This window comes from Dermacentor silvarum, chromosome 11, assembly GCF_013339745.2.
Source record: "Dermacentor silvarum isolate Dsil-2018 chromosome 11, BIME_Dsil_1.4, whole genome shotgun sequence".
Lineage (NCBI taxonomy): Eukaryota > Metazoa > Arthropoda > Arachnida > Ixodida > Ixodidae > Dermacentor > Dermacentor silvarum.
The window spans coordinates 43,379,810-43,404,607 of NC_051164.1; the positions used below are offsets into that span (position 1 = coordinate 43,379,810).

At 49.7% G+C, this 24,798-nt stretch overlaps 1 protein-coding gene across 1 annotated transcript in view; it reads left to right on the forward strand.

The window, feature by feature from the left end:
• The first annotated feature begins 10,902 nt into the window (after positions 1 to 10,902).
• The window catches only part of LOC125941295 (uncharacterized), a 33,447-nt gene continuing 19,551 nt past the window's right edge, over positions 10,903 to 24,798 (forward strand). Inside the window, exons 1-2 of the mRNA XM_049658286.1 lie at positions 10,903 to 11,113; positions 24,375 to 24,445. Coding sequence (XP_049514243.1) covers positions 10,989 to 11,113; positions 24,375 to 24,445 — 196 coding nt within the window. The 5' untranslated portion in view covers positions 10,903 to 10,988. The remainder of the gene's footprint in view (positions 11,114 to 24,374; positions 24,446 to 24,798) is intronic.

The window sequence follows — 24,798 nt, forward strand, 5'->3', positions numbered from 1 at the left end:
GCCAGCAACTGTTATGTCGTGGCTTTGCGCTTACTCGTTTTGCGACAGCAGACTACAGCCAGGAAGCAGCAACCTTTCCTACCACAAGTAAGTTTGTGTTCTACGGATTGTAGCAACTGCGCTTGGAGCAAAACTAGCGAAACCAAAATTGACAAAAAAAATACCTGTAGACTAGTTCGCCAGTCAACAGAATACCAATCCGTAGCCTGTACTTCCCATCATTCCCATGATAGTTGAACGATCGCAGCGCCACATTGCCCTCTAGTTATAGTAATATGAAACTCTATGGGGTGACTCCATAGAGTAATATGAAACTCTATGGGTGACTCGATGCCCTCCTCGCCAACCGCTCGCCTTACACTGGGATGTCGCGTTTGCTCTCCGCCTTGCGTTCGCTCCCCGTGAGAGCGCGCTTTCACTCGCACATACTGCATACGGCCAATGGCCGTTTGTTTTTTTCTATTGCCGGATGCGACCATCGAAGAGTGAGCCATTAACAGCTTCGCTGTGAAGGTACTGAAAGTTGGGCGATTTGGTAGCTTTTCATCTCGAAACTGCCCTGCACACACAAGAAGCGAGGACACAGGCGCTGGCTGGTTGCAGTCAAACGAAGAAACGAACTCGTTCAGTAGAGTAAGAAGTTGAGTGCGATGAGACGGCGAAAAGACTGCGGCGATGGCGTTGCGGAAAACGGCCAAAGGCGGCGTTGATGAGGCGGAAGTTATGGCATCCAGATATAAACGGGAGGCGCCATCGTGAACGCCAAGGTCTTCAATACATGTTACAGCTTGAACAAATCCTAAGGTCTCACCGCGCAGTATGGGCACTGGATACCGCTGCGGATTGCAGATGGGTATCAAAGTGGATTCAGACCGAACACTGAGGACGGAGAACGGTAAAATAAGTCCTTGCGATGAGCAAACATGTCAGATGGTGAAAGCGCCACAATTGAGTCTGGCACGGCCTCACGCGACAAGGTCACAAGCACCGACGTCTCCGTAGCTCAATATCATCATCAGCGAAGACTTTTCGAACACTGAGGTCGGCGCCGAACGATGGGGAGTCACATAGTGGCGAAAGCGCCACTTGCGCGCGAGACCAATCGATGACGTCAATATGATGGAACAGGAAGTCTCACCCGAGGATGACATCATGAGAACAGGCGGGCAACACAAAAAACTCGATGACGTACAAAGTGTCTTCGATGACAACACGGGCGGTGCATACAGATGTAGGATGAACGCGTAACGCGCTAGCAGTGCAGAGTGCCATGCCAGATAAAGAAGTCGTGACTTTTTTCAGCTTGCGACAAAGATTTTCATGCATTACGGAAACGGCGGCTCCGGTATCGCCAAGCGCCGCTTTCTCTGACGCCAGACATTACGGAAAAGTAATTTCGTTACTTTCTGGGGTATTTTTGAGGCACGCTGGCCGCACAGCGCCCTGTGACGCAGTTAGCGATAAGCAGCTCGGCCGTGGTGTTAAAGTTAGTTTGGCGTATAATGAATCTTAGAGTGACAAGCTTGTGACGTTTTTAGTGGCCCCGTAAAAACATATACCTTCTTTCGGTACTCACGCCCACGGTGTTAGAAGTACAGGTGGAACGACGGAGCGCCACCGCCGTGCGCTCGCCGAGTCGAACTTCGGTACCTCCGCTCCATCACGCCGCGAGATGGCAGGAGCGGTCGCGTGGCCGACATCCGTGTGAGCCGGCCCCGGTCGAGCATTTGTGTACGAGCGGTCGCCATCTAGTCGAAGCAGTTGTCGCCACGTTGCGCCCTTGTTTTCATTTTTTGGGTGCGATGACAAGCTGTGCTCTTCGTGTGAGCAAGCCGTGAAATGGCAAGAAGTGTTTTTTTTTTTTTTTTTTTTTTTGTCTTTGCCACGGTGCAAATCTGGTTTCGAGACCTGCACTGAAAAAGTGTTGCTTGTTGCTGCCCCCCTAGAAACGGACCGCCTGAAGATATGGCGCCATGCGATTCCGCGCAAGGACCGCGTGCTGCAGTCGACTAACTACGTGTGCGAAAAGCACTTCGAGCCGAGGTACGTGACGAAGACATCGGAAGCAGTCTACAAAGGACACGTTCTTGTGAGTGCGCCGCGAAAGGCGGCTCTGGCAAAAGACGCCGTGCCGACGAAGTTTCCCGACTGCCCTGCTCCTTTGACAAAGGCAGAAAAAAAAAAAGAAAGGCGCCTGCGGACAGTTCGTACCCTCCTGCCACCAAACATAGCCGTGGCAGACTGGAAATTTTTCTCCCCGTGCGCGAGCGACGCTTGTAACAATGAGAATATTTTGGGTTTTACGTGCTAAAACCACGATATGATTATGAGGCACGCCGTAGGAGGGCTCTGGAAATTTCGACAATCTGGTGTTCTTTAACGTCACTGACATCGTACAGTACACGGGCCTCTATAGCATTTTGCCTGTATCGAAATGCGACCGCCGCGGCCGCGATCGAAACAGCGACCTTCGGTCAGAAGCCGAGCACCGTAACCACTGCACCACCGCGGTGGACTGGCTACGCTCGTAAAACTACACACACCAGAATGGACATATTCCTTAAAGGACCAAGTAATAATGCTGTCTCTGGGCAAATATGTAAGACACAGACAGTGAAAAATATCACTCGGATGTCAACAGCGAAGAATCGGAAACACACACCCACCACTCTAAATATATGTCTCCCCTTCTTGCGGTGCCAAACCAGGATGGTTTTTCATGCCCTAAAGCGCCATCGGTGCCTAAAATTTAGCTGATGGCATGTCGCTAAAATGTCGCTGGCATGTCGCTAAAATGGCATGTCGCTAAAGCTAGCGTTACCACAGGTTGTATTCATCACACATTTTTTTATGCGTAATCAACGACCTCTAATTGCTTCGAATGTTCGAGTCGGCGATCGACAGTACGTTTTGATACTGTAATACTACGGCTAATACGTTATATCTAACTAGGTAAGCATTACTTCAACAAACCGAACTCACTTCTGTCATATATCAACGCGACGTCACTGTCATATGTTAATATTGACGCGTATACATGTTTATCCTTTCACCGATGACCGCTTTTCTCCGGCTGTTAAACGTTATCGCTAGGCACAGGACGCGCCTGCACGTATCGGAAGTTTCTCGAACGTTATCGATGCTTCTATCCGTTGTCTCTTATCACCGACGCTCATGTAATGTGATTGTATGAGCGACGCGGATTGTCTAGAACTTTCTGGAATACACGCGGGTACCAGGGAATAATTTGGTACCTTCAATGACTCATGTATAAAAGCCGACGCGTTTCGCCGCTGATCAGATTTTCGACGATCGCCGACTGTGTTCGCTGCTTCCGTTGTGCTTCGAGTATAGCTTGCTTTTGTGGGCACAGGTTCGCCCCATAAAGAATCATTTTCGTCATACAGTTTTACGACGGTTTACTTCAGCGTTAAAGTCCCTATATAAGAAAAGTACCGCCATCCTTTGATCAACGCCGCTTCTCTCTCTCCTGTATCTGCGATTGTACGATGATAGCGCGCGCTTTCACTTCTGTATATTTTGTTTTTTTCCGCCTCAGAGCCATGTTGAAAGTGCTCTGCGCAGCCGCAGTCGCCGGCGGCGGCGGCGGTGCTTCAACGTTGACCTGAAAGCTTCAACGTGGACTTTCTAGGTGTGCCATCGTCGACTTGATTTCGCAAGCAAACAGTTAAGAAAAAACAAGCGCTTTAGGAGAGGAGACCGCGGAGGAAAGAGTAGATGGCGGTACATTTCTTATAAAGGGACTTTATTCAGCGTCACTACTACGTGACGTCTGGTGGAGGGGCACAACTTCATATGTACGAATGCGAAGGCATCCTATAATCGCGAACTTTCTAGTTGGTGAACTGAACATATTCAACAGATATATATGACGGTATCGTCAAAATGTCGTATTTGTTCGGCATTTTTATGTTTTTGCGCTCGTTATAGCGTGAAGGCTGACTATTTATTTCGAGCGGCGTTCGCGGCCCCGTAGCGACCATGCATGATACCACACCTCGGCCACCAGTACTGTGGCGCCATCTCGGGCCCTCTGCACAAAACGCGCACAGAAGTTCTCCCTTCCTGGATGCGCCGTTCGTACACCTAATATACTTCTAACACCGTGCTCACGCCTGTTGAAAACGCGATGGGCGATTGCCTAGACTAATAACGTATGGGAGTGGGTTGCTGGCGCCGGATGAGCGCGCAAAAGATAACGGCGAGGAACATATCAGAAATTTGTCATTCGAAAATTCCCTCTTCTATAGGACTGAAAACAGGCTTTGCACCCACGCATTTGTCTTAAGTGCAAATACAAGGAATTCTGTGAACGTCTAGCATGGTCCGGCATGGAGCCTCTGTTGCGTCCGTCTGTGTATGCAGCGTACCGTCGTTGTCGCCCGTGCCCAAGTTTTGGAAACGCGAAGTCGCCCGTGTAATTGAGCTGCCAAAGTGCAGGAAATAATGCCCGGAAATGGGAGAACTCTTGGAAATCAGATGTTTTCATATTTTATGGTATTGTTTCGGATGAGTCGGGTATTTTCCACGCCATGTATGTAAAAGCGAATTACTTTTGTTTGTAATGCCGCCCATTCACCACTTTCGCACGTTTCGCCTCTACACGCAGTATTCCTATGTCTAAATACCAAAATGTCACATGCTTGTAGCATGCTGTTACGTGCTTGTAAATGTAACATGCTTGTAATTTCTTTTTTTCAGTTGGTGCCGTCCGATGGAGCTTCATACGGGAACTACTGCTTACCTCGGGTCACAACGTTGGATGAACGCACACAGCGCGGAACGAGCTTTTATATAGCGCAAAATAAATATTTCCACATTTCACAAAAAGGTCTTGCGTCTACTTTGTGAAAATGCACGTGGCACAGATTCGATGGGATTTGACGAGATCGTTCGCTATCATTTTTACCAAATAATAAACTGATTCCGCACGAAGACCGTGCGCGGTCGGGCAAAAAAAAAATAAGAAGCAGCCGGCGGGACAGCTCTAGCGCTCAAAATACGTGCGCCCAAAACCGAAACCGGAAGTGATCTATGCCAACCGCTTGGCGCGCTGCTGTCAATTCGGCCGCTGGGCTCTATGGGAGTGTCCCCTCTTGTTGAATTTCTTTCTCTATGGATAAACAATTACATGTGTCAATACCCTCGCCTTAAAAAGCATCGTCCCGATGCTATATACAAGCACGAAAGCGAAAACAAAACCATGCAGAATAACGAGAAAAAAAAACAAAGCAACAAATTCCCTAAGTTTGTCAGCGGGCCTACAAAGGCTGAAGACGCACCACGTGTACGCCTACAGGTCATGCGCGGCGCCGCTGTGATTGCGAAATGCCGTCTGGCACGACCTCATAGTCCAGTGCGCCAATACGTCGGATGATCTTATAGGGTCAGAAACAGCGTCGTAACAGTTTTTCGCCCATTCCTCGTCGGCGTATCGGAGTGCAGACCCAAACACGGTCGCCAGGATGGTACTCGACGTAGCGTCGTCGAAGATTGTAGTGTCGGCTATCGATCCTCTGCTGGTTCTTGATGCGCAGCGCGCGAGCTGTCGACCTTCTTCGGCGCGCTGCAAGTATGTGGAAACGTTCAGATTGTCTTCGTCGGTGACGTCCGGTAGCATGGCGTCAAGTGTCGTTGCCGGGTTTCTTCCGTAGACAAGGTTCAACGGCGCCATGTGCGCCGTTTCTTCCACGGCCGTGTTGTATGCGAACGTCACGTACGGAAAGGTGGCATCCCACGTTTCGACGGGGCGTGAGACAAGCAGTCGGCGTCAGAGTGTTTTCTCCCTAACTTGTGAACGACGGTGATGTCGAATGCCTGAAGTCTCAGACTCCATCGTGCGAGGCGACCTGAAAGATCCTTCAAGTTAGCTAGCCAACACAAGGCGTGGTGGTCGCTTACAACTTTAAAGGGCCTGCCATAAAGGTAGGGGCGAAACTTTGATGTAGCCCAGATGATGGCGAGGCACTCCTTTTCTGTTGTGGAATAATTTGCTTCCGCCTTCGACAGCGACCGGCTAATATAACTTACAACCCTTTCTAGTCCGTCAGTCCTCTGCACAAGCACGGCGGCGCCCAGTCCTACCTGCTTGCGTCGATGTGGGTATTGGCGCAAATATTGGCGCAAGTATTTGCGGCGATTGCGCAAGTATTGGCGGCGATTGCAGGCGTCGCTTCAGTTCAAATGCTTCGACTTGCGCCGTCTCCCACTTGAACTCGACGTCAGCCTTCATTAGGTACGTCAGCGGTTCGGCGATGCATGAAAAGTCCTTCATGAAGCGCCTGTAACAGGTGCACAGTTCAAGAAATGTACGTATTGCCTTCTTGTCGGTAGGCGGAGGAAAGTTAGTGATGGCCGCCGTTTTCTGTGGGTCAGGGCACACTCGATACTTGTTGATGACGTAGCCCAAAAACAAGAGCTCCTCATATGCGAAGCGGAACTTCTCTGGCTTCAACGTTAGTCCGGAGGTCTTGATTGCTTGAAGAACTGTTGCAAGGTACCGGAGGTGTTCCTCGAAGCTTGAGGCAAACACAACGACGGCGTCTAAATTGACGAGGCAAGTCTGCCACTTCAAGCCTGCCAGTACTGTATCCATGACGCTTTGGAAAGTCGCAGGTGCCGAGCAAAGACCAAACGGCATGACCTCGAACTCGAACAGTCCGTCTGGTATTATAAAGGCAGTCTTCTCCCGGTCCGTCTCGTGGACTTCGATTTGCCAGTAGCCGGTTTTGAGGTCCATCGACGAAAAATACTTTGAGCTGTAGAGTCGATCCAAGGCGTCGTCAATCCGTGGGAGAGGGTTTATGTCCTTCTGCGTGATTTTGTTGAGGCGACGATAATCGACGCAGAAACGTAGGGTTCCATCCTTCTTCACTAACACCACGGGGGACGCCAACGGACTCTTGGACGGCTGGATGGAGTTGTCACGTAGCATTTCGTCGACTTGTTGCCTTATCACATCACGTTCGCGAGCCGAAACTCGGTACGGGCTCAGACGAAGTGGGCGGACATATTCGTCGGTTATGCTGCGGTGCTTCGCGACAGGGGTTTGTCGAATTTTTGACGACGACGAGACGCAGTCCTTACACTGCAGGAGGGCATTTAGCTGTTCTTTCTTAAGCCTGGGAATATTCTAATTGACGTCAAAAGCTGGTTCAGGTACTACAGTCGTCGTTGCAGGTGCGATAGAATCCGTGATGGCGAAAGCACTGCTGGCTTGAACTATTTCATCGATGTAGGTGACCGTGGTACATTTGTTAATGTGCTTGTATTCGCGACGGAAGTTTGTGAGCATCACTCTTGCTTTCCCTTCATGTAGCTCAGCTATGCCTCTAGTGACGTTAAGGTCACGGTCAAGCAATAAATGATGATCGCCCTCGATGACGCCTTCCATGTCTGCAGGCACTTCGGTACCGACGGACTTGGACCTTAAAACGATGACTGCACCGCGTCAACTTAGAAAGTCCATGCTTAGGTTATCGTCCCTGGAGCAGTGCGGTATGATTACGATGCTCGCTGGGTAAGCGCGATTGTTAACCGTGACTCGCACTGTGCAGATTCCAGCCGGCGTTATTAGGTGGCCTCTCGCTGCCCGGATATCGGGTCCGTGCGAAGCGTTGGTCACCTACTTCAACTTGGCGGCGAACACGCCATTGACGACGGAATAGTCGGCTCCAGTGTAGACGAGAACAGTGACGTTATGACAATCGAGTAGCACATCTGGGTCGGTAGAGTGTCATCAAGCGTTGCGGTTAAGTCGTGGCATCGGATCACGGCTGCGTCGACTTGCTCTTCTGATGCTACGTTGCGCCGGCAGGTCTTTCGGCGGCGAAGCGTTGTCGTCAAGGCTCTTGCAAGGCGGTGTGCTGATACCTCGTTGTTATGATGCGCGAATCGTCGTCGTCGGCGCCGGATGATGTTCGGTATTGCGTCGTACAGCAACCGCACCTCCATCGGTTGCTGCTTTTACTTTCCCGGATAGGGGCTCACGGACCGGTCCCGGGCGGCGCCAGTGTATGGTCGGCGCTGCGGTGGCAAGTAGCGTCCTGGCGATGGCAGACACGAAGGACGTCGGGGTCTCCACTGTGTTCTGCCGATGTAGTCAGCGATGTCACATGGCCGCTCGCCAAGCTCTGGACGTGGCGAGTTGATGGCGAACCCTCTCCCTGTCCAAAAAGCGAGACTTAACCACATAGAGAGAAATTCTACAACACTATAGAATGGGCAGGAGAACTTTTCCTCCCCCCCCCCCCCCCCCCCCATAGATCTCTCACAAAGAAGGAAGAAGTAATCTGGCGAAAACTGCAGACGGGTACCTTCCCAAACCCGTATATCCTACACAAATGGCATCCTGAGGTGCACTCTTCGAAATGCAAAAACTGTGAAGGCATAGCGACCCTAAATCACATGCTCTGGGCTTGCCCAGCGCTAAAAGGTCTACATGGGAACAAAGAGTCATGGGAATCCTCCCTTCATAGCCAGGAAGAACATGCCCAAAAACAAGCCATCTGTCAAGCCCAGGCCGCCGCCGGAAGCCAACTGATTCCGGCCGACGTCTAGGGGGGAGGTAGACGGTGAAAGGGGGAGCTGAGTTTCAACCCGATCACCCATACTCTCTGACGGGTGCAAATAAAGTGCTTTCTCTCTCTCTCTCTCGTAAGCCCATCTCGCGGTATGGGCATCAGCCGTAGTATGGGCATGGTCGGCTTCCCCGCAGTGATAGCAGAGTGGGCGGTGGTCGGGGGCGCACCAAATGTCCGTCTTCCTCTGGTAGCTGCGCTGGGCGACGGACGGGCGTGTTGGTGGCGGCGGACAACAGAACTGCAGCGTTGCGCGGCCCTGGCGCGAGCGCGGATGGGACCTTGACGGCGGGCGACGGCGGCGTAGGTCATCGTTTCCGGCCGTGGTTAAGGCGACGCTGGCTCTTCTGGCACTTCTAGTGACCGCTGAATCTCTTCTTTAACTGTGTCAATGATCGATGCCACCTGTGACTGCGACCTTCGGCATAACTTCTGCAGCTCTTCCCGTACGACCGCTCTGATCGTCTATCGCAGATCATCGGCGCCTAGCGCTTGAGCTCCAGCGTAGTTTGTTAGCGCACGGCGGTTGTATTGCCTGGCTCAAATTTCAAGGGTCTTCTCGATCGTTGGGGCCTCCGAAACAAATTCTCTGACAGTCTTGGGCGGGTTGCGCATCAATCCGGCGAATAGTTGTTCTTTGACGCCCCGCATCAAGAACCAAACTTTTTTTTCCTCAGATATGTCGGGGTCGGCGTGGCGGAAGAGGCGAGTCACCTCCTCTGTGAAGATCGCGATGTTCTCGTTCGGTAATTGCACTCTGTTTTCTAGAATTTCGGCCCTTTCCTTTCATACTACACTCGTGAAGGTCCTCACAAAGTTTTCACGAAGGCCCCACGTCACCAGAGAGGTCTTTCTGTTCTCAAACCAGGTCCTAGCAGCATGATCCAACGAAAAATAGACATGGCGCAGCTTGTCGTCGTCACTCCATTTGTTGACGTCGCGTTCCTCTCGTATGTCTCCAGCCAGATTTTAGGACATTCAGCCGATGATCCACGGAAGGTCGGTGGCTCCGGAGATTGTTGCAGCAGGATAGGGGACGCTGGGGCTGCCTTTGGGGTCATTGACTTGTGCTTGATCGCTGTGGTCTTCTCGGGAAGAAGTCCGTACTCGGCCAGAAGTCCTTGCTGCCTACGGCTAGCTTGCTATTTGGTGTTGTCCTGTGGTTTCGTGCTTGGATCGTAATTTTGCCGGGGCATCAACGAACTAGCACCTCCACCAGATATCAGGTAGTAGAGACGGTGAATAAAGTCCCTATATTGTAAAAGTACCGCCATCTACTCTTTGCTCCGCCGTCTCCTCTCCTAAAGCGCTTGTTTCTTTTTTTGTTTTACTTTTTGCTTGCGAAAGCAAGTCGACGGTGGCGCCCCTAGAAAGTCCTCGTTGAAGTTTTCAGGCCGGGCGCGCACCGCGGCTCCTGCCGGCGACTGCGGCTGCGCAGAGTGATTTTCAAATGGCTCTGAGGCGAAAAAAAAAACTTTAAATAAGTGAAAGCGTACGCTATCATCGTCCAATCGGAGATACAGCAGAGAGCGAAGCGGCAATTGATCAAAGGATGGTGGTACTTTTCCGATTTAGGGACTCTAACGGTGAAGAAAACAGTTGTAAAATTGTAATTGACGAAACGGACTTTATTGGGCAAACCTGTGCCCACAAAAGCAAGTTGTACTCAAAGCACAACGATAGCGGCGAACACAGTCGGCAATCGTCGAAATCTGATCAGCGGCGAAACGCGTCGGCTTTTGTACGGGAGTCATCGAAGGTTCCGCAGTAATCTCTGGTGCCCGCGTGTCTTCCAGAATGAACTGCACAATTCGCGTCACTCGTATACAGTCAGATTACATAAACGTCGGTGACCAGGGACGACGGATAGAAGCATCGGTAACGTTCGCCAAACTTCCGATACATGCAGGCGCGTCCAGCGCCGAGCGATAACGTTTAACATTTCTTAGCCGGTGAAAGATAAACAAATACATGTGTGAATATCCCGTAACAGTTGGGTCGACAAGTATACGTTCAAAACAGTCACGAATGGCTTCACCTGCACCGAAGCCGTAGCACTCCACTTAAAAAACAATATTAATATAGACATCTTTGTGTCAACGAATTTGGCTGGGAGAGCGGGTAACTTTGTTTTCATGAGTGGTGTTAAGATATCGCAAATCATTGGGGCGCCCCTAATAGCGTTTGATAGAACTTAAGTATCGAGGGAGTGGCGCACCCTATCGTCAATTTTTTTTTTCAGATGAGCTCTACGGTTTCTTTCGAGCTCCCGCAGCGTCAAACGTTTTATTTGACCCTTGCATCATTGGTACTGACTGCGCATGCGTGGTGAGTCGGCGTGGTTCTGTCACGAAAAGACGCCAGTAGTCCAGAAGCGCAGCATCGAGGATGACTGAAGAAAGACACAGCGGACACACGCCTCCTTCCTTTAGTAGCTTCATCGACGAGGGAATCTCGAGTACAAGCCGTGAAGGCGCCGCGGGTGCTTCATCCACTTTGGACGATTACACTGCGTGAGTCTTCCCGCTTGTGAAATTTTCGCTGATTATTGCCACTCGTAGAAACGATTCGGAATGCAATACAGGCAGTGACAGCTACAGATTCGTTCCGCCTTTGGCAGACAGCTTCGGGCTGTACATGGGCGAATTTATTAGACTATCGTGCGTCGATGCATGGGTAATGCAAAAGCATTGTCATGGGAAGAGCAACTGCGGCTGCTCATCGTTAAGAGAAAGATGGGTGTCGTTACAGACAGCAAATGTTTTTACCAAAGAATATATTTTTCGCTTGTGTTTGATCCCCGGGCGGCATACCTGCTGCGGTAGCCTGATAGCTGTGGCACTGCGCTGCTCAGCTCTACGTCACAGCTAATCTTCCAGGCACAGCGGCAGTATCTTCGATTATGGTGAAATGGAAAAACGCTGAATTGCTTGGGTTTACGCACACGTTACAGAAGCCCGGACGGGCTTCTGTAAAATTAGTGATGTCGGACATGTCCGGCACCACTCATTTGCTTTTCTTAGAGTAATAAAGAGCGCTCAATTGATTTCCTACAGAGCGCTCAATTCATGTCCTACAGCTTTGTCTGGGCTTGCACACACTTCTTTATTTTCATTGGTGATTTATGTTATGGCTGGCAATAAGTTAAGAAAAATGCATTGCCAAGCAACGAAAGTAAGACCAGCTTTTGTGCGAAGGGGAGCGCTAAAGTTGTACGGAAGGAAAGAAGTGTCCTTGTTCGTGTACTCTTTCCTTCTGTACAGCTTTAGCGCTCCCCTTCGTACAAGAGCATACCATCTAGTTCATAGAATGCTATGCGAACGGAGTTTATAACGCTGCTTCTTGTTGCGGTTGCTTTTATCTATGATAGAGAGGGCATTGCATCAATTACATTCACTGAGCATAAACATTTGTTGACCGGTGGTAAACAGTCTGACCTTTCATTGCAGTGTCATGCTCGCAAATAGACTGCAAAATGTGCAGCCTTTTTGGAAATCCGACCGGTCGGCAGCAGGCTGCAAGAAAAGAGCTTGCTACCCGAGTACAGTCTTCCACTGAATCGTATGTCTCGTACATACAAGACGTGCTAGCTCTTTGCCGGAAAGTCGACGAGCACATGGTCGAAGTTGACAAGGTTGGCCACGTTCTCAAAGGGATCGCGGACGATGCGTTCAACTTGTTGATTTTCAACAATGTGTCTACCATCGACGTCATTGTCAAGGAATGCCGCCGCTTTGAGCTCGCCAAAAGCCGCCGCGTCATTCCACAATTCTCCCGGCTCCCTAACACAGCTGCGACGTCGTCCTGCGTCGCCCTTACCGCTTCGCCCCCCTCCAATGAGACCGTCACGCGTATTGTTCGCCGCGAGATCGAGGCTGCCAGTCCTGGCACGTTGCATCCCCGCCCACTTGACCCCGCCATTGACCCACCAGCCCCAGCGATCTCCCTCATTCAGGAGGTTGTGCGGCAAGAGTTTGCCAACCTCGGTTTTCCTGCTGCCTGCTCCATCTCCCGACCTGACGTCCGACTGGTGCCGACAGCTGCGCCTCGCAGCGATCTGTATTCCAGATACCGCAACCCTACAGAGTGGAGAACTCCGGACGACAAGCCCATTTGCTTTCGTTGCCACCGCATTGGCCACGTCACTCGCCACTGCCGCACCTCCTGGTCATCGCCATATTCGAGCTACTTTTCCCCGTCTCCTCGCCCATATGCCGACCCTCGTCGCTTCTCGCCTCGCCGTATGCCTTCGAGCTCTCACGTATACGTCGATGACAGTCGTCCCACTCGCTCGCCGTCACCTCAGCGCCGTCGGTCCCCGTCGCCCCAGCCACGCCGCTATTCGTCGCCGACCCATTATGGACCCTCCCGGACGGAAAACTAGGCCATGCAGCTCTTGGAGGTAGTGCTGCATCACGTTCGTCCTGTCCAAATCCTCCATTGACGCTCCTCACGAACACGAACCTAATTGAAGTAGATGTAGATGGTGTCCCGTTGACGGCATTGATTGATACTGGAGCCCAAGTGTCTATAATGAGCGCTAACCTATGTCGTCGCCTCAAAAAAGTTCTTACGCCTGCCGTCACTCGAGCCGTACGCGTGTTGCGCGTACGGTTCGAGCCGTACGCGTGTTGCCGTCACTCGAGCCACTGTTGCCGTCTGTGGCATGTGCACTGCTCGCGTAGGAATCGCTGGCCGCCAAGTTCCCGTCCTGTTCTCCTTGCTGACCAGTTGCCCTCATGACCTAATCTTCGGACTCGACTTTCTGACGACGCATTCTGCCCTCATCGACTGTTCCACCGGTACGCTGTGCCTCGAGCTTCCTCTTGTTTCCGATGTTCGCCCCGAACAACCGCACACCCTATGCACTACAGCGTTTGTTCGGTTACCTCCAAAAGCCCTAACCTTCGTCGAACTGGCCTCAATGGCGACCGTGCCTGATGGCGACTATGTCGTCGCCCATATTCCTGATGTCCTCCTGGCGCGCGACATCTCTGTGCCACACTCCGTCGTTACCCTTGCCGCTAATCGGATGTGTCTCCCAGTTGTCAATTTTGGCTTGACGAAGCAAGTGTTACCTGAAGGCATAGCGGTGGCCACGCTCCGGTCAGTGACAGACGACCACGTCACTGCTTTTGCAGCTGACGCGTCTCCAGATCCTCCTGATTACCCGCAGGATGCCTTGAACCTCGACGGCCCATTACGTCCCATGGTCGCTCCGGACCTCGCCCCTGGCCAAGCAGCCGCCCTATATCGCCTTTTGCTTTCCTATCGCGACATATTTGACACTGACAATCGCCCACTTGGTCAGACGTCCCTTGTTAAGCATCGGATAAACACTGGTGATGCTGTTCCCATTCATCGCCGACCGTATCGCGTGTCCACGGCAGAGCGGCAAGTTATTCAGCAGGAAGTCCACAAGATGCTCGCCAAAGGCATTGTTGAGCCCTCGTCGAGCCCTTGGGCGTCGCCGGTGGTGCTCGTCAAAAAGAAAGATGGCACGTGGCGTTTCTGTGTTGATTACCGCCACCTAATCCGAATCACTAAAAAGGACGTTTGCCCGTTACCCCGAATTGACGACGGTCTTGATTGTCTTCACGGTGCCAAATACTTTTCGTCCATTGACCTTCGATCTGGTTATTGGCAGATTTGCGTCGATGAGCAAGACCAAGAAAAGACCGCTTTCGTCACTCCAGATGGCCTCTACCAATTTAAGGTTATGCCGTTTGGTTTATGCAATGCCCCCGCCACGTTCGAACGGATGATGGACTCTCTGCTTCAAGGTTTCAAATGGTCAACTTGCCTTTGTTACCTCGACGACGTCCTTGTGTTTTCTCCTACGTTTGAGACGCACCTTGAGCGCGTCGCAGCTATACTTGACGTCTTCCGCAAGGCTGGGCTCCAATTAAACTCATCGAAGTGCCACTTCGGGCGCCGACAGATTACAGTGCTCGGCCATCTCGTCGATGCTTCCGGAGTACAACCCGACCCGGAGAAGGTTCGAGCAGTAACAGCTTTTCCTGTACCTCAGTCTGTCAAAGACGTCCGGAGTTTTGTGGGGCTCTGCTCTTATTTCAGACGGTTTGTGAAAGATTTCGCAGCAATCACTCGACCACTCACTGAACTTCTGAAGAAAGACGTGCCTTTTACGTGGGGTTCCCCTCAGGCTGCCGCATTTTCACGCCTTATCACGATTCTGACCAATCCACCGATCTTGGCCCACTTTGACCCGTCCGCACCTACAGAGGTCCGAACCGATGCCAGTGGTTATGGGATCGGCGCAGTCTTTGCGCAACGACAACACGGACACGACCGCGTTATAGCCTACGCTAGCCGGCTCCTGACAACTGCGGAGCGCAACTATTCGATTACCGAGCGCGAATGTCTTGCTCTCGTCTGGGCTGTTTCAAAGTTCCGCCCATATTTATATGGCAAGCCCTTCTCAGTAATCACAGACCATCATGACTGTGTTGGCTTTCGTCGCTCAAGGATCCTACTGGTAGGCTCGGTCGTTGGGCTCTCCGACTACTAGAATATCCCTACGCAGTGACGTACAAGTCGGGACGCCAACACCAGGACGCAGATTGCCTCTCTCGCTACCCAGTCCAAGACCCGACCTCTACGTCTGATACTGACACCGACGCCTGCGTTCTCTGTTTTTCCACTGGTCCATGTCGCCGACGAGCAGCGCCGTGACCCGTCCTTGCGTGTCATCATTGACCGCCTGGAATCGTCACTTGCCGACAGCTCCCTTCGCTTATTCACACTTCGAGATGGCGTACTCTACCGCCACAACGTTCACCCCGACGGCCCAGCATTACTCCTTGTGATCCCTAAACACCTTCGCTCGGCTGTTCTCCACGAACTTCACGACCTCCCCACTGCCGGTCACCTCGGTGTGTCACGTACCTACGACCGGATCCGCCGACGCTTCTTTTGGCCAGGGCTTGCTCGCTCCGTTCGAAGATACGTAGCTGCGTGTGAGACATGCCAGCGACGCAAGACACCGTCGACGCTCCCTGCTGGGTACCTTCAACCAATTGACATTCCCGCGGAACCATTCTTTCGGGTTGGTTTAGATTTACTTGGTCCTTTTCCTCTTTCTACCTCTGGGAACAGGTGGATCGCTGTGGCCACAGATTACGCCACGCGCTACGCCATCACCCGAGCACTCCCTACAAGCTGTGCCACTGATGTTGCCGATTTTCTTCTACGCGACGTGATTTTATTACATGGAGCTCCGCGACAACTTCTCACAGACCGTGGCCGGACATTCCTGTCAAAAGTTATCGCGGACATCCTGCAGTCCTGTGCCACGAGGCACAAGCTATCCACGTCATACCATCCGCAAACGAATGGCCTCACGGAGCGTCTTAATCGCACGCTCACAGACATGCTCGCGAAGTATGTGTCTTCCGACCACACTGACTGGGACCTCGCTCTACCGATTGTCACCTTTGCGTATAATTCCTCGCGCCACGACACAGCCGGTTATTCGCCATTTTTCCTTCTGTTCGGCCGAGAACCAGCACTGCCCCTCGACACAAGCCTCCCTGTTCACGCAGCACCCACCAGTGAATATGCACTTGACGCCGTCGCCCGCGCTGCCCACGCAAGGGAAATTGCCCGTGCCCGCCTTTTTCGCTCCCAAGAGAGTCAACGGCGTTTGTACTACCAGCGACACCGCGACCTGCACTTCCCGCCTGGTTCTTTGGTGCTTCTATGGTCTCCGTCGCGTCAGGTCGGCCTGTCAGAAAAACTGCTGTCTCGTTACACAGGTCCCTACCGAGTGATTCGTGCCGTGACTCCCGTCACCTACGAGATCGCCCCTGACGCCCCATCTGCTTCCCAGTCCAGTGATATTGTGCACGTTACACGACTGAAGCAGTATCACCCTCCCAGTGATGACATTTAGACGCTCCGGGACGTCGCTTCTGCCGCCGGGGGATTATGCTACACGCGTGTGGTATTTGGTTGTTTGAACGAGGCGCGCGGGCACCTAGAAGAAGACGAACTGCTCTGGGCTCTCGAGCTATCGGCTGATCTGGCCAGCGCTGCAGCTATCATTTGTAAATATACTTGTAAATAGTCTCCTGTACTTAATCCTTCGTTCGCCTAACAATATTATACCTCTATTCAGACATAAGAATGAAGACCTTTTCGCCAAAGCATGGCATATCATTAATATGTGCGCAAGCCAGCCTTCGATTATGTTGCACCAATAGCATGTGTCATGCCTAAACAGTTACCTGTTGCAGGTGCCTGCATGTGTGTATGATCGATGGTGGTGCTGCCTTTACTTGAGCATGCACAGTGAGTTTTGCTTCCTCCTTTTTCACAAGAGCGCAACGTTTCCGTTGATTGTCGACGTTTTCTTTCCTTTGCCCATTGCGCCCCCTGGCCACGCCACTGTCTTCTTATTCCCATGTATCTTAGCACTTTTCAGTAACAAAAGTCAATCATTTTCGACAAAATAAGTGCAAGTGTTATACCATTCACAATGATTATGCATGTGCACAGAAACTTCGTGCCACTGGGCTTTTAGAAAATTATTGCTTGAGAATTTAAAATGATGATGCGTAGTGAATAACTTAAGAACATCTCGAGTGACCAGCAAAAGTACTAGACATTTCCATGTGCCACCACCTATCATTCATAGGGCAGATAAGTGATCGCAATACCAGAGCCCACACTAGTAATATTTATAGGACGCTATCACTGTAGTAGTAGTAGAGAAGCTATTGCTGTACTAGTAGTAGAATTTGATTCAGTAGAAATACCTGCGCAATCATTAAGGCATTACGTAATCAAGGATTACAGGAGGCATACGTGAATATCTTGGCAAATATCTACAGGCTCCACAGCTACATTGCTTCTCGACAAGAAAAATAGGAAGTTACCTATCAAGAAAGGGGTCAGGCAAGAAGACGTAATCTCTCCAGTGCTATTCACTGCATGCTTAGAAGTATTCCAGCTCTTAGGCGGAGAAGGGACCAATCGGGACGAATTACGATTTATTAAGGACCTTAACCGAGAAGGTGTAAGAGTAGCGTTGAAGAATATGCAGAAGGAAAATATGTTCAGTAGCCTGGCAAGGACACAAGAATTAGGATCGCCAGTCAACCTCTAGTCTGTAAAGGAGTACGTTTATCTAGGTCAATTACGGACAGGGGACCCTGATCATCAGAAAGAAATTTACAGAATAAAATTGGGGTTAGAGTGCATATGGCAGGCATTACCAAATCCTCACAGCGAGCTTACCACTGCCGTTGAAAAGAAAAGCGTACAATCATTGCATTCTACCGGTGCTAACATATGGGGCAGAAACTTGGAGGCTCGAGAACATGTTCAGGACCGTACAAAGAGCTATGGAACGAAAAATGTTAGGCCTAATGTTAAGAGACAGGAAGCGAGCTAACGGGGATAGCTGGTATTCTAATTGACATTAAGAGAGAGAAAATAGAGCTGGGCAGGCCATGTAATGCATAGGATGGATAACCGGCGGACCATTAGGGCATACTCGCTCAATCCGCCCGTGCGCTCCGCCCGCTTCAGCCCTCAGGCGGACATGGTGCGGACGGCTGTCCGATCGCCTGGACGGGCGGACGCAACTTTGCCGTCCACATGCCTGCTAGTCTCTCATTGGCTGGTACGAGGCGGACGGCGTAGGACGTCATCACGGCAAACTTGGCGCTTGCTCGAAGCGAAGCGGGGAGGCGAGGCCTAGGCTACAGCCGTGTCAGAAACAGTCTATTTTGCTCGTTATTGTAATTCTTACTAGTTATCCAGTACCCACGGAGATAGTCATCGAAGGCAGCAAGCCCCTGTACACGTACCCTGCGTGCGATTGCTGGCAGAAATAGACGGAGCGGAGGAAGGGGGGGGGGGGGGGGGGGTGCGCTGTGTTTGCGCGAGCGTCGGAAGAAATATTTCAAGCCGTCGACTTCGTGATTTCTTGCTGCATCGCGTGTGCATTGCAAACGAGAAGTCCATCACATATACGTACGTTCCGAGTACGACACATGATCAGGGCGTGGCGATCTAAAATGTGTCCGATCGGCGCATGCAGCGTAGGCGACTTGTATTTGTTCTGTGTATGATGTTCATTGCCGCCATGTGGTGAACGCGCCAGCCCTCTACAACCTGTATAAGTGATGACAAGATCAGTAGCGATAATATTTGTTGCCTCGTTATCACTTTCATTCCTCGTGTGCTCTACTACGTGAGCCGTTTTGCCGCCTGCGATGCACCGTGGTGACCCCGACGTTCGAGCTACGTGGTTGCTGTTACGAAGTGTTCGCAAGATACAAATCGTGATATATATATATATATATATATATATATATATATATATATATATATGTGTGTGTGTGTGTGTGTGTGTGTGTGTGTGTGTGTGTGTGTGTGTGTGTGTGTGTGTGTGTGTGTGTGTGTGTGTGTGTGTGTGTGTGTGTGTGTGTGTGTGTGTGTGTGTGTGTGTGTGTGTGTGTGTGTGTGTGTGTGTGTGTGTGTGTCGCAGCGGTACTAGGTGTAAAAGTGCTCGTTTTATGCGATGTGCGTATACTGAGAAGTGAACTGAAGTACCACAAGTATGTAGTACCCCAAGCCCTATCACACCGGCCTTTTCTGCTTCGTATATGTGTCGTTTGTTTCAAAAGTTGTTACTGCACTTTTGAAGATGCTTCTATCAGTGAGGGTAATTTAGGGAACATCATAATAGTTACATTTTGATGTTTGCTCTCCGGAAAACGTGACAGCTGAACGCTCGAGAAAGGATAGCGTCAGTGTTCTTTTTTCGCAGAGATATGTAGATAGTTCGCGTGAGTTCCCGTTAAACTAAGTCATTCTTTTCGGATTTCGCGAGTTCCTTAAATAACGCTGTATCAGGTTATTTTGAAGTCTACTTCAGCTGATTTTAGAAATCGCTGGATGGTTGTGCCCGCACGCACGTAGAGAGTACCGCGCCTTAGAAGTGGGCTGCGCGGATTGCTTTTAGTAATGCTATACTCTGGAGATTTGTTTTCTCTTCGACGTATTATGTAAGGGTATGTCTAAGGCGGTGCTCGTCTCGCACGTGTATATAGAAGACGGCAGCATCTGAGTTTCATTTAGTGTGTGGAAGTACTTATAAATAAGCCCGAATCTTCTTGTAGCCTTGAACACGTAATTTGCGCAAGTTTTTTAATTTTGTTTCTTTAATGCGTGAGTCGCACGCAGGAGTTTTGACCGCAAAGTGAGAGCGAGTCTGATAGTACATCCGTGAAGTCAGCGAGGCTCTCAGTGGCACTATTACGTGCGTTGATAACGGAAGTAGAGTACGAACGGAAAGTTCATGGCGTTTGTGCCGCATGTGATATTCCAATGGCCATCTATTTAGGGTAATGTTCTGTTCGATTTTTTTTACTATGGTAATCTGAAGGTCGTAAGTCCGAATCCTCCACCAGTCCGCTACATTTCCAGGCATGGAGTGGCGCCTGACACCGGCAAGAAAATATCGCCGAGAGCTAGTGGGGCTATACTAGTGAAGGTGCAACCAATTTAGGAAGCCCCACTAAGCTTCAACAAAGTCACTCCCTGACCAGAAAAGGAATTGGCCTCCCTGGTGCATTATTCGGCCGCTACCTCCCTAATTACTCCTATACTTTACACATGAACCTCAGTCCCCAGCGGCTGCGGAGCACCTGACCAAGGCGGCGGTCAGACCTGCGACGCGGCATAGGTGCTAAGAATATCTGTGTTCCGACAGGCCGCCAATGGAAACTGAACCTGGTAACGTTCCACACGCGCACTCTATCTAGCGAGGCTAGCTTAGCAGGGCTATTTGAAGAATTATCAGGTATTGCCTGGGATATTATTGGCGTTAGTGAGGTGAGAACTGGTGAGGCTTATACAGTACTGACTAACGCCCACGTCCTCTGCTAGAGAGGTCTCCCAGATAAAAGAGAATTCGGGGTAGGATTTCTAGTCCATAAGCAGATAGCGGACCACATTGATGAATTCTACAGCATTAGTGAGAGGGTAGCAGTCGTCGCAATGAAAGTGAATAAGAGGTACAAAATGAAGGTAGTACAAGCCTACGCCCCAACTTCCAGTCACGATGATGAAGAGATAGAACAGTTTTATGAAGATCTTGAATTAGCAATGAGATAGGGGGCGCAAAGCCAGTATACTGTAGTCAAAAGCGAATTCAATGCGAAAGTGAGGAAAACGCAGGCTAGCGAGCAAGCAATTGGCAACTATGACATCGATTCTAGGAGCACTAAAGGAGAAATGTTGGTAGAACTCGCGGAAAGGAATAGGCTCCGAATAAGGAATACCTTCAGGAAGCGCAGCCACAGGAAGTGGTCCTGGAAGAGCCCTAATGGAAAAAATTTGCCGCGTATCTGCGTGCTTCGCTGCAAATGTCGTCGAAAGACGATAGTCTACTGCCGGCCGTACTACATCAGTGCTGGTCTGATCCGCGGCCACCCGTGATGCTGTTCTCGTACCATTTCCGTCCTGGCATGAAGGTTTGTTTGAACAGATTTCATTTTACCGCATTATTTCATCAAGGGGCCATTTATGTTTTGCCCTGCCTCAGACAGCGCTTCCTTTATGTTGAATCGGCCGCATCTGGCTGGCATTGATAAAATTGAGGAGGCGCTGCTTGAGACATGGACGCCATCTGGCAATACATCGGGAAACATGAGCTTGTGCAGAGGGTTTCCTTCCTCCATGGCAGAGGGCGCTCGTCGGCGCGCAGTCGGGGAACGTCGTTCGTCGGCGCGCATAGCATGGCATTTTCAGCGCAGCTTAAGAAACTAATGTCTTTAGAGTTACGTATCTATGTATTTTCTATTAAAGGAACACACCTCCTAATACTTACCTAGTGATGTTGCGCCTCAGATATGCGTAATATTTACTTTGTGATCGATAATGTTCACAAGTATGAACAGCCGTACCAGTTTAAGTAGTGTGGGCGGTAAGCAAGTGGTCCAACTTTGGCCGGGTGGCTGAATCGGGTGACAGACAGACAGACAGACAGACCAAATTTTCAGCGTTTAAGTTCCCCAAGAAAGACTATCGTCTTTAAAACAAGGAAGGCACAGTACCTTGACGCAGTAAGGGTAAAAACAGACCAATTCAGGCTGGTGCTCGCAAACGAATATGAAGCTTTAGAACAGGAAGATAAAGACAACATAGAGGTAATGAATAAAACCGTAACTAGGTTGATCTCAGAAGCAGTAATTGAAGTGGGAGGTAAGACACCAAGGCAACCAGTAGGTAAGCTCTCCCAAGTAATAAAGGACCTAATGAAGAAACGGCAAAACATGAAAATGGCAAACTCGAGAGGTCAGATAGAATTTGCTGAACGGTCGAAACTGATCAAGAAGAAGAAAATAAGGGATATCCAAAATTATACCGTAGAAAAGATTGAGGAAGCAGTAAAATATGGACCCAGCATGAAATCAATGAGAGTAAATCTAGGCATAGGACAAGGCAAAATGTATGCACTGAAAGATAAGCAGGGTAATATCATCAGCAATTTCTATGACATAGTAAAGAAGCGGAAGAATTCTATACTGACCTGTAAGAATTCTATACTGACCCAGAGCAGCCAAGCGACTTTCATAAGAAGTAGTGACAAACAGGATACAGAGGCCCCTTCTATAACTAGCGATGAAGTTGGAAGGGCCCTGAAAGACATGACTAGGGGAAAAGCTCCTGGAGAAGATGGAATAACAGTCGACTTAGTCAGGGATGGAGGAGATATACTTGAAAAGCTTTCGGCCCTTTATACGCGATGCCTCACGACTTTAAGTGTACCGGAAAGCTGGAAGAACGCCAACACTATACTCATCCATAAGAAGGGAGACGTTAGAGTTGAAGAAATATATACCCATTAGCTTGCTTTCAATATTGTTTAAAATATACCCCAAGGTAATTTCAAATAGTCAGGGCAACACTTCACTACAGTCAACCAAGAGAACAGGGTGGCTTCAGGAAGGGATTTTCTACAATGGATCATATGCATGTCATCAGCCGGGTAATAGAGAAATCTGCGGAGTACAATCAACACCTCTATATGGCTTTCATAGATTATGAAAAAGCATTTTATTCAGTAGATGCCAGCAGTCATAGAGGCATTACGCAACCAAGGAGTACAGGATGCTCGATGGGGGAACAGCGTACAGGTTGCATACGTGAATATATTGGCAAATATCTACAAGGATTGCACAGAAACCTTGGTTCCTCACAAGAAAAGTAGAAAGTTACCTATCAAGAAAGGGGTCAGGCAAGGAGACACAATCTCACCAATGCTATTCACTGTATGCTTAGAAGTAGTATTCAAGCCCTTAGACTGCGAAGGCTTAGGAGTGAGAATGAATGGCAAATATCTCAGCAGCCCTCCGTTTGCTTATGACATTGTCCTATTCAGCAACAATGGGGACGAATTACCGCAAATGATTGAGGACCTTAACCGACAAAGTCTAAGAGTGTGGTTAAAGATTAATATGTAGAAGACAAAGATAATGTTCAATAGCATGGCAAGGAAACAAGAATTCAGGATCGCCAGTCAGCCTCCAGAGTCTGTAAAGGAGTACGTTTATCTAGGTCAATTACTCACGGGGGGGGGACCCTGATCACGAGAAAGGAATTTACAGAAGGATAAAATGTGGTTGGAGTGCATACGGCAGGCATTTCCAAATCCTGACTGGGAGCTTACCATTGTCGTTGAAAAGAAAAGTGTGCAATCATTGCATTCTACTGGTGCTGCCATATGGGGCAGAAACTTGGAGGTTAACAAAGAAGCTCGAGAACAAGTTAAGGACCGTACAAAGAGCGATGGAACGAAAAATCTTAGGAGTAACGTTAAGAGACAGGAAGAGAGCGGTGTGGATCAGAGAAGAAACGGAGATAGCCGATAATATAGTTGACATTAAGCCGAAAAAGTGAAGCTGGGCAGGCCATGTAATGCGTAGGATGGATAAGCGGTGGACAATTAGGGTTACAGAATGGATATAAAGAGAAAGGAAGCGCAGTCGAGCACAGCAGAAAACTAGGTGGAGTGATAAAGTTAGGAAACTCGCAGGTGCAAGTTGGAATCAGCTAGCGCAAGACAGGGGTCATTGGAGATCGCAGGGAGAGGCCTTCGTCCTGCAGTGGACATAAAATATCGGATGAGGATGATGATGACATTCCTTTTTGCGAGGATACGGGATACATCAGTAATTATTGGAACTAGCGTGAAAACCCGAATGCCAAAGAGGCGTTGGTGAACCCCAACAGGCGCGCAGCAAAGAGCATTTTTTTATCAAATCTCTTTCCTGGTTTGAATCAAAATATGGAAACAGTTCATGCAATGGCCTCACATTGAGCATCCACTTATTCTATTCTGGAAAAAAAGTGGTTCCGTGGAGCCTATTTGGAATTTATTGTTGCGATTCTGCTCCCCAAGTTATTGACACTGTGGCAAATGGAGAACGTAACTTATATAGCAACCACAACACCCGAATGAGGTTCGCTGTTAATTGAAGTGAAAGTGAAGTGGACACTTTCGTGCAAGTCAAGGAGGCGTAGCTCCCTGCTCCACATTTTGCCCCGAATGAGTCGATCGCCCTATGCCAGCCAGCACAGTGACAATTGAGGGAAAATGAAACATGAGAAGTGCCACGTTTTTACCGAAAGAGCAGTTTCCTTCTTCCAAATTATGTTTCGACAAAACAATCTTCAGATAATTTCTGTAGCAGCTCGCAGCAAATTTCGGAGACCAATACGTATGTCTAATTCCAGGATTTCGGGCGAGGCCTGGGCTCACCCATGGAACACGCTGATCAACCTGTCTGACGCCACTTACGTCCATGGTATGTACGGGATTGCCGTCGGCAATAGATATATCGCTTCCGAAGACATTTCACAACACACGCTGAGGATAACCTGCACATCTATCACGGTCAGAGTTGTAGAGTGACAATTTCGGAGTTCGAAGGATTCCGGAATGGTTGCACCTTGATAAACACCGGGAATGGAATATGAATAGAATGCTGGCACCAGTCTGGTAGATGGAACGGTAAATGTATGGTCGCCCAACATTCCGGAATGGAGTTGGAATGAAATTGGTTCAATGTCCCGGAGAACTAAATGTTTATTTTAAGTGCGACTGCAAAAACCAGTTAATTTCTGAATAAGACTAACGAAAGTTGGGTTATTTCATTGC